The sequence below is a fragment of the Panthera tigris genome, chromosome B1 (genome assembly GCF_018350195.1).
Source record: "Panthera tigris isolate Pti1 chromosome B1, P.tigris_Pti1_mat1.1, whole genome shotgun sequence".
Lineage (NCBI taxonomy): Eukaryota > Metazoa > Chordata > Mammalia > Carnivora > Felidae > Panthera > Panthera tigris.
Genome location: NC_056663.1, coordinates 1,317,314 through 1,333,801, shown reverse-complemented (window position 1 = coordinate 1,333,801; position 16,488 = coordinate 1,317,314). Strand labels below are relative to the sequence as shown.

At 48.1% G+C, this 16,488-nt stretch overlaps 1 protein-coding gene across 9 annotated transcripts in view; it reads right to left on the bottom strand.

Moving 5' to 3' along the window:
- The window catches only part of DLGAP2 (DLG associated protein 2), a 783,073-nt gene that overhangs the window by 347,359 nt on the left and 419,226 nt on the right, over positions 1-16,488 (bottom strand). For all 9 annotated transcript variants that reach the window (XM_042982841.1, XM_042982842.1, XM_042982836.1 and 6 more), the window contains one exon: positions 4,186-4,218. In XM_042982841.1, the coding sequence (XP_042838775.1) occupies positions 4,186-4,218 (33 nt within the window). The remainder of the gene's footprint in view (positions 1-4,185; positions 4,219-16,488) is intronic.

Sequence of the window (16,488 nt, the reverse complement as noted above, 5' to 3'; positions counted from 1 at the left end):
CCTGCAGCCCATTGATAGATACTTGCGGCCAGCGGAGCAAAATGTTTCTCCAGGAACTTAGCGTGTCTTAATGCTAATCTCTGCTGGAGGGAAAACAACCTTAGCTTGACAATAACTAGGCATCTGGGATCCTGGGAGTCTTCTATAATGTGTGAAAATCTCATTGCAAACTTCCCCTGGACTTTATTTCCATTAGTATATAACCAGCCTCTCTTCAGCGTCCCAGGGCAGCTCTTCCTGCCCACAGGTCCTGTCCCTGTGCTTTAATAAAATCACCTTTTTGCATCACAAATGTCTTCAAGAATTCTTTCTCTGGACCCCATCACCCCACCATCACCCCAAAACCTCATCAGGTTCCTTCTATTCATAGTGAAATATAATAGTCTGTATGTCTGTCCAAAATTCTAAAAGCAGTATGCAATTTGTGTCCTGAAATGATCAAAGTAGAAAACAAAACAGATTTTAAAAGAAAGTCTCTTATTTTGTGGGGTTTTTTTTTTTTTTTGAACTTGAATTTTGCTCTGGGACCAGAATTTTTATAAACAACATTTTCCAAATAATCTACTATATATCGATGCCTCCATAAATGGTCTACTTTGGCTCTTAGGGCAAGTATCGCTAAAAGTCTTCCAGGCTAAAACCCATCCAAACGTTTTTGTAGCATTATTCCTTTGCACCAAATTTATATTAAGTAGCTCAATTTATTCCTTAGTTTTAATTGGGTTAAGTAATGTAGATGGAAGGCACTGTTATTCCATTGCAGGGGTCTCTAATCAGTCTTCCTAAACCCTTGTAGGCACCATTATCTGTCTTCCCATATCAGAAAATCTATTTGCTAGGAGAGCAAATTGAAGCATAAAAAAGTAAACAAACAGGCGTGTCCAGGAATTGACGTCTGTGGTTCTAGGCAACATTCCCTGTGGTCTGGTTAAAAAGCAAGTGTTATCATGTGTCCGTCAATACAGTCTCAATACAGTCTGAAAGGATCATATACTCTTCAAGTATTTTCCTGCATCAAACTGATGGGTTATATCACACGAAGCCCTCTGTCATGCTTGCAGCATCAACATAGACCGACCGCGTGATCTTGCCAGTTAAAGTGCAGTCACTCCCGTGTCTAAAGACAGCAGGAACCACTCAGAACATGATACAAATAGGGACAGTCTTACTACTCAAGGACTATCGCTAACTATTATAACAAGAATGCCCTTAGCAGATTCTAAACGTTGTTGTTTTTTTAAATTGGTCTCTAGTGTGGCAAAACACTATGGTCACCGTCTCCCCACCCATGGCATGGTGAGTCTGGCTGAGTAAGGAGCCCCTCCACGTTCTGGCAGCCCCTCCTCACAGCTTTCAGACTTGAACTGTCTGTATATTCTTGCTAGGAAGAAAGATACCCACAAGTAACAAGAAATTCCATTAAACATTTTCCTGTTGAGAACATAGTCATCCAAATTTCAGAAACCTTGCAAGGTAGAAAGTATAAGCAAATTTGCATACTGAAATTGTGGTCTACGTTTCATGTACAATTACAAATGTATGTTCTCTGAGAAACAGGGATCCCCAATTGTGGCATCCTCAGGTCTCCAGGACCCCATAAACTTTGTTCCTAGTCTGGCAGCCTGACAGATATTATCATCTGAGACAATGCTAATTATTCAATCTGAACCCAAAGAACTAGCTTCCTCCAAGAGAACTAATCATTAAAATGCAAATAGGTGTTTCCCACTTCACTGGTTTAGCAGAGAAAGACTGTTAACAGCCTTCTGACAAGAAAGAGAGAAGCTTAATGAGTTGATGCCTTAACCTTGTGGATGGAATGAGCACAGTGCACCCAGATCTGACTGCGTTCTGCACCAGCCTCCGGCTCTGATCCTTTCTGTGCAACAGCCTTTATGAGTTAACTCATAGAAGCTGCAAGAAATTACGGAACAAAAAAACTGATTTCTGATTCCACTCACTGCACTCAGGCAGCTCTCACTTAGACTAATTACTTAAACGATTTAAAAATGTATGAATATGCATGATAGTGCCTTTCAAAAAGTAAAGCCCAGCTGAGACCATGCCATCAAATCTTCCCTCCCTTTCTCTGATCTACGGATACCTCGCTTGCTTATCTGAGACGCTGATGGGCTGCAGAGACTGGGCTCGCAGAGGAGAAGGGGACCGGCGGCAGCGTGTCCCACGGCCCCACAGGCTCGGCCTCAGTCTCCCTGCCCCTCAGTCTCCTGGGGTTGGACAACTGGGATTGTTCTTTGAGTAAAGCAGGTCTTGCTTCACATCTACAGCTGGAGCTGCCCCCAGACTAAGGCCGTATCTCTTCCCTCTTCTGACATCGTGACACCTTGGGTGTGCATGGACAATGTCTGTAATGTGGACGTGAGGCAACAGCAGGCTGCTGGGGGCACAGCGGCGACTGTCCAGGACGGGCAGACACAGGGCTGATGTCGGACAGGGTGGGGCTGGGACGCTCCAGGCGAAGGACCCCACCCCAGCCCGCAGCGCAGAAGGCCCCTGCGCGGAGGTCAGCCCCGGGGTCCCACGACCAGGGCGTCCACAGGAACACACAGACACCTATCCCTGAGCGAAGACTCCCACCTTGATTCAACCGCACCCTCGATTCAACACCACCTGGATTCAACCGCACCCTCCCACGTGAGCTCTACCGATTTGTGGCAACCGAAATCTGCTCTTTCAGGACAGCGTGAAGCAGCAAAGAGCTGAAGACCACAGGACGCACACAGACCGCAGACGACAGACACTGTGAACAGGGCCAAGCAGACGAGAAAGCATGATGCGGCGTGGACAAGCCACGAGGTACAGCTCTCTCTTATATCTCAGGGTTTCTCCAGAGCACGGAGCACACGGAAAACGTTCAGCAAAAAGCGCGTATGTTGGGAGTGGGCAAAGGGAGTGCACAGGGAGCAGTCGCGTGACGCGCACGTTCCCGGCGTGGGAAAGACAACAGAAATTGTACGAGGAGAAGGAATAGAATCTCCAAATGCCGGAAGGACACAGACACGCTGGAGAACGTTGTCGGCACCCACCACACCCTCAGCGCCTGGGAGAGGGGTCCTGGGAGAGCAGTCAGGAGGCAGCCGCTCTCATCAGGAACCTGCCCCGGAGGGCCCTCTGCGACCCCCAACTCTGACACCCGACTCTTCTGTGACCCTGGAAACACCAGGGGTCCAAAGTCGCGTGTTTTCTGTAACAGTGACACTTAAGACTTTACACTTTAACTTAGTGCACTTTGCCACAGCCGTATCTGTGCGTAATAAATTCCATAAACAACACAGCAAGAACTCTGAAAACTTAGCCATATCTCAACCACAAAACTGAAGAAACAAGAGTGTTTGATGGAATTTCCAAGTTAACCCAATATTCACTTTTTTTTTTCAGCTTGTGGGTAAAAATCTTCCCAGTGAGTATGACTACACTTACATAGCTCCGTGCACTTATCACAGTCACTTTGGGGTCGTGGACATACTTCAGAGGCCATCGCGAGGCTTCTGCAGTGCGCCAAGCGAGAAGTTACTGCTCTGACCCCAGAAATCAATCCCCCCGTTAGCGGAGGTCCTGTGCTGACCACATTTTATTTTTTATTGTGACACTGAAAAATGTGACAGATTTTGGCCTTAACAATTTTGGAAGATAGTTAAATCATATAACCAGGAGCTCTACTTTGGAAAGTATTGTAGACACATAAAATTCAAATTATCGTATATTGTTTAATATCGCTGATCACCAGCAAAGTTCATGCTGTGTCTCTCAGATTTAGTCACTAATACTAAGGAATGGTTTTCCGAGGTCCTATTTCATAGGAGGCTCATCAGGACTTTTGCTAATATATTGAAAGCCAAGAAATACGTATTTCTAATGCTGGCATTTATTACCCGGAGAAACCGGATGAAAATCTCTAAATCCAAAACAAAAAGGAAAAATGCTGTAATTTGGTCGTGATTCCACTTTCCTAGGGAAATTACCTCCTCCCTACCCTCATCCCATACATCACGCAGATGATTTTATCCATTTTCCATCAAACACCTTGAAGAATGCTTCCAATTTGTAACACGCGCTTGGGCGCGCCTCACCGCCGTCTGTCACCGTCCAACACAACATATGAGCCACCGTGGAGCCCCCGCCACGCCCACGGGAGGCAGGGGTGGTAAGGACGAGTACACTCACCTTCCGGCTCCCCGCAGAGGGTGCACTGGGATTCTGCAAAAGGAAGAGAGAGAGAGAGAGGCCGTTACTGAGGGGTCTCCAGCTGGCGCCACAGGTTAAACGACAGAGCAATGACAGAACCGCCCGCTGGAGAGACGGGTGCCGTCCAGCTGCGTCCACCTGCCTCACAGACATGGGTGGCCATCTCCATGCCACAGCCAGCACGGCTCCCGCACCTGAGCAAACTCCGTTTCAGAGAAACTACCTTAGCAAATACCTCATATATTACATTTCAGTAGAATACTGATCTCTCTTTGTCATATGCAAATGCACACATTAAACATGTTTTCATGACTGTGTATGACTCAACACAAATCACTTAGCTGAAATAAATGTTATGTTATATCACCTAATTTAACATCTAAACCTTTACTATGATTACAACCCTTGTATCTGCTTCCAGGCACACACAATTATGAGCAAAAGGATGATACTATATCTCAGTAAAAACACTAAGCCTATAAGCACTGAGTGTCCTCACTGAGCAGGACCATGCCTCTGCGTCAGGCCCTGCAAAACACACCCAAGATACTTGGGGGTTGTGGCATTCACATAGGGAAATGACCGTAACAAACACAATACAGTAAATGTAGGTGCAAATGGCTATAAGATATTTGTCTTTTGGAGGAAGAGGTCAGACTTTGGCTCCAGGTCACTGTCCACCTTCCTGAGTAACTCTGGGCAGGTGACTCACCCCCGTGGCTCCAGAATGGGGACACTGGTATCCTCCACGCAGGGACAGGAGGGCTGAGTGACAAATGCATTCATTCAGCCCATCAGGCACCGGGCACTCAGGGGAATGTGGCCTCCTTCCACTCCAACCCCAAGGAGCAGCAAAGGGCTCATGGAAGAGACCGTCTGGGCTGAGTCGCGAAGGACACGTAGGATTTTCAGTAGAGAGGAATATAGCACAAGAGCATCCAAGTCAGAGGACAGGCTTGGGAGAAGGCAGACGGCCAGTGACAAGTGACAAGTCTGGCTGCAGGATAGGACAGGGCTGGCGGGCATCAGCATCAGATAAGTGGGGAGGAGACACTGCCGGCAGTTTGGGAAGGGAACTGAAAGTCATAAAAGGAGCGGAGAGGTTTTTTTTTTCTTTTAATGTAAAATTAGGAGCCTGGAATGGTTTCTGAAGTGGGGAGTGTGGTGTGTTCATCAGTCTGTGGTAGGACCACCTTGGTGGCCAGGACAGGCTGGGAGGGGACAAGTGAGGGAGTCCAGAAAACGGGGGAGCCAGAGTGTTCAACAGAGAGGCCACAACTAGGTGCAGGGGCCTCGCTCCCTTGGACACCATGCCAAGGTCTAGAAGCACACAGACGTGGGCTCAGGACTTAGGCCTGGGGTCAGGACACAGGGCAGCTGGCACAGCACTGAGGCCACATCCCTGCAGCCACAGGAGTGGACGCCAGTGATCGATGCAGAGATAAGCAATGAATTCACAGCACCACTGATCGGGGATCCACAGGAAACAGGAAGTAGGGACCTCTCGCCCAGTGCCCAGCGACACCCCAGGAGCATCACTCAAATCTCAAAAGCCAGGCCCCCTTGCACAATGGTATCTGCCTTCTCTGTGGTGCACCATGGCTACGATGCTGAGCACACCCCAGATGATGCTGGAGACCCCTTGTTGCCTCCCCTGTGGGTGAGCTGCCTGCACTAAGGGACCTTTTCCTGGCCACACGATGACACAGGAGCCTGATGTCCCCCGGCCCCGGCTCTCCTCATGGTGACAGGACAGACAGAAATGGAACTTCTCCTGGGGCCTCTGGGAGGCATGTGTGTCTATGGGGGAGAAAGAGGTGATGGTTCAGGGCTCCCTAGTAGACCAAGGAGCTGGGGAAGGGGACCAGGGAGGCGGGCAGCCTGGGGCCAAGGGCGGCCGTGAGTTCAGAGCCACTCACATGGGAGAGCCGGGTTTACCTCTCAACCCAGCCTCAGCCAAGACCTCCGTCCACCCTTCCTTCCCCTACAAGAGACCGGAACTCAGCACCAGGCTGCTCAAGTAGGACGTAGTTCAGACACTGGCATCCCCACTCATCCCGAAGTGCTAACCTGATCCAGGAATATAGGATTTCTCAGTACATCCAATCCCCATCACAGGTCAGGTGTCAGAATTATCCACCAAGTTCAAGGCACAGTGATCACACAATAATGATCAGAGCACAGTAACTGACAGTGAATTCAATTCTGTGAATCAAAGATCACCAGGCGCCTGGGGAAGCATGTCAGTTTGACCACGGGCAGCATTAACTTCTCCAGAGTCCAAGGCTTAAGCAAATGCCATTTTGGAGTTCATTATTAGTGCACCTAGGCCTTATCCTTAAAAAAATTATTTCCGGCAAGATCACAGGTAAGAAACCATCATCCTCTGTGTTCTAAGCCCAGGCAGGACACAACGTGACTAACTCATCACTCTTTGGTATAGTCCAACTATTTCCTGTAAAGCTCCGTCATGGGCCTTCTGCCGTGAGCTGCAGGGACTGTTAGCAGGGTGGTGAGGCTTTCCATTTGTCTGTGGCAAATGCATCCCTGGGGGACCCACTGCCACACTGATGAGAACGACCCCAGGGAGCACCGGAAATTCCACGTGCCCCGAGTCTCAAGCACAGGTTTTCTTTTTTTTTTTTCAACGTTTTTTTTTTTTTTTTTTTTTTTTATTTATTTTTGGGACAGAGAAAGACAGAGCATGAACGGGGGAGGGGCAGAGAGAGAGGGAGACACAGAATCTGAAACAGGCTCCAGGCTCCGAGCCATCAGCCCAGAGCCTGACGCGGGGCTCGAACTCACAGACTGCGAGATCGTGACCTGGCTGAAGTCGGACGCTTAACCGACTGCGCCACCCAGGCGCCCCGTCAAGCACAGGTTTTCATGTGAGGGAACCGGCCAGCCTGTGTGTGGAAGGCGGCTGGGGCCAAGTGCTGTTCCCCACTTTACATGGATCATAGACGTCATCATCCTCACAATCAGGAAGATATTCCAAGATGACAATTTAAGCTGAGACCAGTGACCCCTGTCAATGGTGGCCTGTTGACCTCATTATAATGACATTTCCTCCTAAGTCCCTGACCATCAGGGCACCAGACTCTCCCCTCCCTAAGTGCCCTGGGAGCTGACTGTCCGGAAACCCAAGGACAGCAGGCCTGCCCAGCTCTGGGGACTCTACCTGAACTCACGCAAAGCACAGTGAACATACACGTTACAACCGTTTTTTCTGCCGGAAATGCGCCGGGGAAGTTTCACAGAAAGGTGAGCTGTTTGATGAGCTTAAGTATTTACCCAACGTGGGCGGGAGGGAAGAGCATGTGATCTACGCCAACCTGTCTTCCCTCAGGAACACCCATTAAAAAAAGAGACACAATGTAGAAGGGAATTAAACTGGATACACTGTGAATTCATCATCATTAGTACAGAGTCTCATTTAAATTAGGAGAAGACTACACTAATTTATGCTAATTGACGTAAGATAGAGAAATCTGCCTGATGATCTTATGTGCCCATAATCTATACCTGAACCAGACGCAGCCCTGGAAGGATCGGCATATTCCCCAAACTGCAAAACACGAACCGTGAAAGTCTAACCCGCTCTTGCTTTGGCATAATCTTCCCAAAGTGAGGGACGGCTACGTCTCCCGTGTGAATCCGTAAGGCATTTTACGTGTGGAGGTTACTCTAAATTGCTACACGTGTTTTCAGAGTGGTGGCTTTCAGTGTAAGTGTGAAGCATGCACACATGTAGGGTCTCTCCTGCTGGCCGTGGGCTGGGCGGTGTGGGTGGTGCTGCCATGGGCGGTGTGGGTGTTGCTGGCCATGGGCTGGGCGGTATGGGTGGTGCTGGCCGTGGGCTGGGCGGTGTGGGTGTTGCTGGCCGTGGGCTGGGCGGTGTGGGTGCTGCTGGCCGTGGGCTGGGCGGTGTGGGTGTTGCTGGCCGTGGGCTGGGCGGTGTGGGTGTTGCTGGCCGTGGGCTGGGCGGTGTGGGTGTTGCTGGCCGTGGGCTGGGCGGTGTGGGTGTTGCTGGCCGTGGGCTGGGCGGTGTGGGTGGTGCTGGCCGTGGGCTGGGCGGTGTGGGTGGTGCTGGCCGTGGGCTGGGTGGTGTGAGTGGGGCTGGCCATGGGCTGGGCGGTGTGGACGGCTCCCATGGGCTGGGCAGTACAGGTGGTGCTGGCCGTGGGCTGTGCGGTGTGGCTGGACAGGGGACAGCAGACTCAGGTTGGCAGCAGGAAGGCGGGCAGGGGTGGTGGAGGGCCCGGCGTTGGGCTGCTGTGCCAACTGTATTAATTTGCCGCTCCTCACATACTCCCCTGCCTCCCTCCAGCTGGGGCCGCGACTAACGGGGGCCAAGACCTCGCAGCTTATGTCTGTCCTCCCGAGTCTCAAAGGTGCAGGAGACCCCGTGGCTCTCATCCCAGGGAAATGCTGCAGCACAGGGGCCACCAGAGGTGGAGTGCGAAGCCATCCTCTGGATGGGGGGTGGGGAGCGAGTCAGACCTGCGGGCACCACGCGGGCAGAGCAGCACTGTCACCACTAGTGCCCCCCAAACATGCACACAGTGTGAACACCCTCCGCAAAGATCACATGAACAGGATCACCCGTCCACACACTTAATGGGACCGGGACACGGAACTCTATGATTTCACGGCTATGTGATAATATGATGGTGCAACAGCTCAAGTAACCTATTCATCAGCCAAGGAACAGCTTAACTGGGTCACGACCATTGACACCAGGGGTCTTAGGAGCTAAAATGGGAATATCTCAAACATTCAAAAGTAAAAAGAGGAAAGCATAGAATATCATATCTCATTTCCATTTTTGAAAGCGTGTTAATATTTTTCAACATGTAGAGAGCCTACTGTGTGCCAGGGCTGCTGATATGCACTGAAAATACTGTTACGATACACTGGGTGCTGTACACGGATAAATGCAGAGCAAAGCCGAGAATGACAAACAGTGGATTTATATCAGATGATTTCTAGGGATATGGGGCAATAGGAGTGAAAGTACGGGTTACGAACAAGGAGTATAACCTGAAGCTCTCAGCAAACTTAGGCTAACTTTTCATTTGAAAAGCATTTTCAAAATGCAAACAGGTTAAGTATAAAGGAAAAAAATTTCTGGCACAAATCCAGTCCCTAAATATTAGCTGTTAGTATGACAATCATCTGAGTTTGCCCTTGTTCCAATTTCAAAATAAACAGGACACGATTACACTATCTAGGAGAGTAATAGATTCTACTCCAAGGGTGTTCCAAAAGTAAATGGGATAATCATGAAGATGCCTTATCCCCAAACCTAGCACACGGTGATCAGTCACCAAATGTTAGCAGTTCAGTAAGAATGTTCACTGGTCATTTTTCTACAAAGATAAGAATGACCTCACATGGGCAGACACTGACGACAGGAGCCAGTTACAATACTGTAAGAGCTGTGCCTGAGGGAGGAGAAATGTAGCAACGCACATGTAGCCCCGAAAGATGGGAGCACTTGCAGGGACAGCAAGAGTGACCGGGGCTTTGAAGGATCAGTAGGAGTTCTCTAGGTGAGGTGTGGCCCTCTTGGGAAAGGAGTCTGCATCAGCGTCTGGGGAAGGAAATTATGCAAGTTCTATTTCTAACCATTTTCAAAGTGTTCCATTAAGCAGAATATTGTTCCATGCTATCTCTTTCTCATCTCTTAATGTGCACTCCCGTTAAATCTTCAATACTTGAGAAACACTAGAAGAAATCCCACGAGAAGCCACGTAGCTGGGCCACAAGCTGGCTGCACATATGCCCCGCTGTTAAGTGGTGACTGGAGGGTAGGACCATTCATTCACTCAATCAAATAATTGAATGTCAACAGAATTCCAATGAGATTTTATTATACAAAATTTAAAAATGTGAAGGCAACCCCAGAAATCAGTAGCTTTAATAAAGCAATAGGCCATAGGAAACAAAACATAAAGTCCACGGACAGATGTCTGGAAGCCCCTGTTTGCTGGTCATCGACCTCTCTCCACTCTGGATCCGTCATAACACATACGATCACAACTTCAGGATCAGCGCTAACGTGGGATGCTCACATATCTCTCTCCAAGGACGCCTCCCTCCGTCCTTCCCCTCTCCCTGAGGACACAGTTGTGACCAGAACAGCAAACGGCCATGTGGAGCACTGGACCGTCCACACTGTGGGAGCGGCAGGCACTCAGCAGGCACTCGGCAGGGCCGGGAGGCCCTCCAGCTGCCTCTGACCTGAGTCACCTGTGAGTGCCTGCTTCTGCCTCTCCCGTTTCCAGCCGTCATGTCCCTAAATGTCATCTTTGACTCCGGAATGCTTCTGGGGAGCTGATTCACCTTCAGAGTAAGTTTGACTTAGGAAAGTTAAATAATCGACTGGGATCTCTGAGCAAAACCAGGGTCCCGACGTCACTTGCTGGGATGCACGCTCACTGCCGGCAGAGGTACGCCGGGGTGAAGACTGCGCTGCAGAGTAAATGGCTTGTCTGCAAATAATCCAAGGGTCACTCCATTCTGTGCCAATTTTATCTACGAAATTTCAAGCTCCTCATGATTCCGATCTTATTAACTCCTGTGACAACTATATGTAAATACCAGCATTATTATTTCTTTCATTCAGTCAGGAAAAGAGAAGTCTAAAGAAATGAAGTCACGGGCCAGCCATGCAGGCAAGTTAATAGCCAGGACCAGCAATCTATTTCAATTTATTTGTGTGAAATTGCTCCTGAAATACATCCATGGCACCCACGAATGCTCAACATGATGTGCTCTTGGCATTTCTGTTCTCGCCAACAAAACATGCACAAGCCGATCTCCCCGTTAAATCAGCCGCTGTCCCTGCAACCGCATGAAGGAAGCTTGTGTCGAACCTGATTTCTGGTTCCCAAGGATGTACCCCAGTACAGTGACTGCGACATCACAGCCAATACAACGGACGGCTCTCCTAAAAGCTAATGCCCCCAGGGTTCTGCTCTCGGTCCACTGGTGCCTCATCTTCCGTGGCCTCCTTGGGGGAGCTCCCCAAATTCATGGCTCAACTGCCACTCCCTTATGCCAACAGCCTTCCCCGAGCCCAGATCTGCAGACCCCAGGCCCAGCAGCAGCCGCTGAGACCCACCGTTCGGGCAGAGACGCCCCCCGCCCCTCAGTCTGGGCCTGAGCAACCCGGCGTCTGCCTTTCCCCCGTATTCAACCATACCCACCACATACAGTGCCATGTCCCCAGCGTCCGACTTCTCACTCTTGCCCAGCACACCACGGCCTCCCAATGGGCTGTTCCTGTGGATCTCCAGGGGTTCTCGCAGTGCACGGAGGGTCTGTGCTCCCTCACTTCATATGCTAAGATCCTAGCCCCCAAGCTCAGTTTACTGAGTACAATGTCTTCATGACTCGTCCACATGTAGCCTGTGGGTGAATTTCCTTCCTGTTTAAGGCTGACTAATGTTCTACTGCAGGGACAAGCCACTATTTGTCTATCCACTTGCCCATCCTTGGACCTCTGAATCACTTCCACCTCCTGGCTACTGTCAGTAATGCTGCCGCGAACATAGTGTACCAGGGTCTGGGTCCTTGCTTTCATTTGTTCTGTGCATATACTCAAAAGTGGGGTTGCTGGGTCATATGTGCAATGGACTGATGGTCTGTGTCTCCACCCCTGCCGCCCCCTAAATTCATATGCTGAAATCTTACCTGCAAGGTGATGGTATTAGGAGGCCAGCCCCTTGGAAGGTGATGAGAGGTCATGAGGGTGGAGCCCCCACGATGGGATCAGTGCTCTTATCAAAGAGACTCCAGGGCTCCCCTCCCTCTTCCAAGTGAGGACACCCCGGAAGAGGTCCTCACCAGGAGCTGACCTCACTGGCACCTGGTCCCAGACTCCCAGCCTCTGAAACTATGGGAAAACACATTTCTGATGCTGATAAGCCCCCCAGTGTGCCGTACTTTGTTACAGCATCCCGAACGAAGAGAGTCCTTCATATCGCCACTAAAGTGAGCCATCAAAAGTGCAGATGATTCTACCACAGATAATATGACCCATGAGTGACCTCCTCTGCATGATGATGCCAAGCTGATCCTGCCTGTCGCACAAGCCCAAACTGTAAGAACCACGTAAATCCTATCAATTAAATCTGCAACATGTGAAGACAGATGGACTGGTTGTTTGGCCTTGTTTTATTTTGTATAGATTTTACTTTTTAGAGCCTGTTTTAGTTTCACAGCCAAACTGAATGAAAGGTGCAGAGACTTCCCTTAAATCCCTGCCTCCCCCGCTGACACAGCCTCCCCCTCCACCAGCATCCCCGCCAGATAGTGCATTTGTTACAGCTGATGAGCCCACATGGACACGTCATCACCCAGATTCTGCAATTTACATCAGGATCCCTCTTGGTGTCGTACATTCTACGGGTTTGGACAAATGCACCATGTCTTGTATCTGCCGTTACAGGATCCTACACAGTAGATTCACTGCCCTAAAAACCTTCTGGATGCACAGGTTTTCACTCAACCTGAAGAGTATGTTTGGGTCCCTAGTGGTCAGTATCTCAAGACTTCACTATCTCATCATGATCCACATAGTTAATCAAGGCTAAAATATAGGTATAGTTTTTGATGGTTTCCTTTCCCTCCTACATCCAATTAATCATTAGTTCTCTCGAATTGTTAACTCCAAAATTCACCATGAACCCACTCCCTGCCTCCATCCTAACTGCCAAGACCATGTACCAGAGCTACCCAACATGCCCTCCACCAGGGTGAGCTTTCTGGGTGCTCCTAGGTCCAGCCTGGTGTCCAGCATGGCAACTCCACAGCATAAGTCAGACCATGCTACACCCTCTGAGAGCCCTCTGGTGGGTCCCCCTCACACTTAAGAAAACAGCTAAAGTTCTCCCAATGCCTGAGAGGTTCTGACCCCTGTTCCTTCTGACGTCGGCACTGGCTACAAGGCTCTGTCCTCAACGTGGCTCTGTCCACGTACTGGTGGCCAGGAGGACTTCTATCTGCTGTTCTCTCTCAGGAATGTTCTTCCTTCAGACCTTACAACAGGGCTGCCCCCTCTGCTCTGAGAAATTCATCCTTAACAAACTCCTCTGCTGTTGTCTCTATCCAGTGCCCTATCTCATGTTCATCCTCAAACTCATTACTGATTTATTTGTGCATCTGGTTAAAGACTTGACATTCATCTCTTTCCCACCCAACAGAATACAAACACAGTGAGAGCATGATTCTTGTTTACTGTGTTCCTCTATCACCAGATCTAAAATAGTTCCTGTCACACAACAGATACTCGATGAATGTGTGTTAAATAAATCACAACACTCACGATTCTTATCACCATGAGGAGTTTCATCACCAAAATGCACAAAATGTACCTAATAATATGTACCAGGATCCATTAGCCAGCAGCAAAGGTGGTACCCTTTGCAGTATCTCAGGCAGGACACAAGTACCTGTTATGCCCCACATTAGAAGATGTGCCAGGTATGGGTACGAGGTAAAACAGGAGGGTGGGAGCCATTGGAACAAACATGGCGATGAACCAGCTGCCACGTGTGATAAGAGACAGAACTGGGTGAGGCAGCACCCACTGAGAGGCCACTCGGTCTGGACGACATGTGACATCCCAGAACCAATATATGCCGCACTGACTGCTCGGCATCTCTGCTGGGAACTCTGCCCCCTACCCCGAGGACCAGCCTTATGGAACGCAGCAGCCCTGCCTGGCAGTTGCCACCAGTGCACCAGGCAGAACTAGTTTCTGCTTCTTCCTTTAGGATCATGAAGTTCTTTACGTGTGAATATGTGGCTGAAGTGGTTTTCTCTCCCCTCTAGACTGGGGGGTGTCCAGAGGTCAAGGCTGAGTCTCCCCAGAACTTGTACCCAGATAGGTTTCAGCATCAGAGCAGTCTTTGAACACAAAGACTCAATTCCCCCTCTGAAAAGGAAGTGTCCCTAAGATTTACATTGTACTATAAATAATTCCAACTATAAATAATGTCAACATTATCTTGTCAACATCTCTTACATATTTTGTGCCATACCGACTACATTCACATGAATGTATAGTCATTTGCCTACTATTTCCATAGGGATCTCATTATAAATATACAAATACATGTATAGATACATATAGATATATAAATATTTAACCACAAATGTAAATACATAAAGACATACATAAGCATATGCATGCTTCTATTTATATGCCTCACACACACATCAGCACAAATATAAGACTCATACGCAGAAGTATGTGTGTGCAGTGTGTATCCTTCCAATGTGGCATGGCATGTCCACAGGTGCTCATGTTTTTAAAAATAAGCATTCATGTTCCATATATATTTCTGATAATCATACACAGAGAATAAGTATTAGCCTCAGAAGACTTGACCTAATTTATTATCGCCAAGTTCACGTAAATCCATACAAAATGACAAAAATACCACACAGTCTGCAATACTGGGATGACATAAGTAAACCCAGGACAAGAGCCTTATCAAAGCCCATGGGTAATGGAAGGTCCAAGATTGCTTCAGGGCTAACTTTCACTTCCACAAGCCATAAATATTTCCACTAGAGCCTTTTGTACCAAATATCCTTTCCCTGGCATCAGTGTGTCCTTGGTTTGTTCAAAAAGTGTCAGCAAAATATCACTTATTTTTAAGCCTCTTTCTTTGTTCGTGGCAAGGTATTCATTTATCATAGCAGGATTCACAAGAGTTGATACGCACGGCGTTATTTAGTACCATGGACAGCGGCTGTTATTTATTTGACATGTCTGGGATCATTACTCACACTGCTGTACAGAAAGAACTCCACTGTAAAATTTAAAACAATATTCGCTAGGTAGTGGCTGTCATACTTTAATTTTACTTGAATTTGTATTTTCTATTTTTTGACCCATCATAACCTATTTCTTTTCCATTTATGTCACTTGTAGGCAGTGGATGAAGTTGAAAGGCAGTTACACCTACCTGACAAAGTATAGGGTCTTTACAAATGTTTTTGAATTTATCTTGAATTTATTTTTCAAAGAGAGTAAGTCCTTGTGATAGTTCAGACTATATGAAGTATTACCTTGAGTTGGAGCCAAACACAGCTACAGTGGAAGCTTTGTCTCCAAGTCTGAAAGTGATTTAAAATATGGACTCCTAAACTCATACTTCATGATGAAATCCTGTGTAGAACAGCAGCAGTGACCCCCGAATTCAGAGGGTCAGCAGAGGTGAAATGTGGCTAAGAGATTCATCAAGATTTTGGCAGCCGTGGACAAGTTGTATTTGTAGAAAGGCATGGAGAGTATTGAGGGATGAAAACCTGAAAAGCAGTAATGTAGCCGAAAGCATCAACTCAGTTTCTCGTGGTCCGAGTGGAACTGCTATAGGTGGGAAACTCATTTATACAGTTCCAGATTTGGCTGACAGCTTCTAGAACTCTTCCAGATTTAGGATAATTGCTCTCCTTAATTTATCAATTTTGGGATGCCTGGGTGGCTCAATTGGTTAAGCCTCCTACCTGGTTTCAGCTCAGGTCATGATCTCATGATTTCATGAGTTTGAACCCTGCACTGGGCTCTGTGCTGACAGTGCAGAGTCTGCTTGGGATTCTCTCTCTCCCTCTTTCTGGCCTTCCTCTGCTCACACTGCCTCTCTGAAAATAAATAAACTTAAAAATATTTTTAAATTATTGATTTTATTTGGGCGAATTATACACATCCTGAACATTAAAGTGACCAAATTTAACAGAGTGACTACAAAGTGTTTAGAAGACACAGACAGGGACCCTCTCCATAACACATTTACTATATTTATGGAGACAAATGTGCTCATTTGAGTTGAAAGGCAGTCATTGATAGTACACAAATAACAGGAACAAAATTCAACACAAAATTTTAATGTGAAAGTTAAAAGTGTCATTACTCCCCTGCTCTGACCTGTCAGGAGATCGATTTCCTAAATTATAACAGCCTTCACTTCTCAGCGAGGAATAGAAGGCACCTCTCCCGCCCTCCGCTAGGCTGCACTACACCCACCTAGGACCACACAGCCCTCTCAGATCAAGCCAGGCTGTTGTGTAGCCCTGGGTCTTTGCACACTGCATTGTTCATGAGTGCATCCTTCTGCCCTTGTCTGGCAAATGACTACTCCTCCTTTTTCCTTAGTGATTTTTAGAAATAACAGCTCTGGGAGTGCCTGGGTGGCTCAGTCAGTTAAGTGCTGAAACTTGGTTTCAGTTCAGGTCCAAGCTCATGGTTCACAAGTTTGAGCCCCG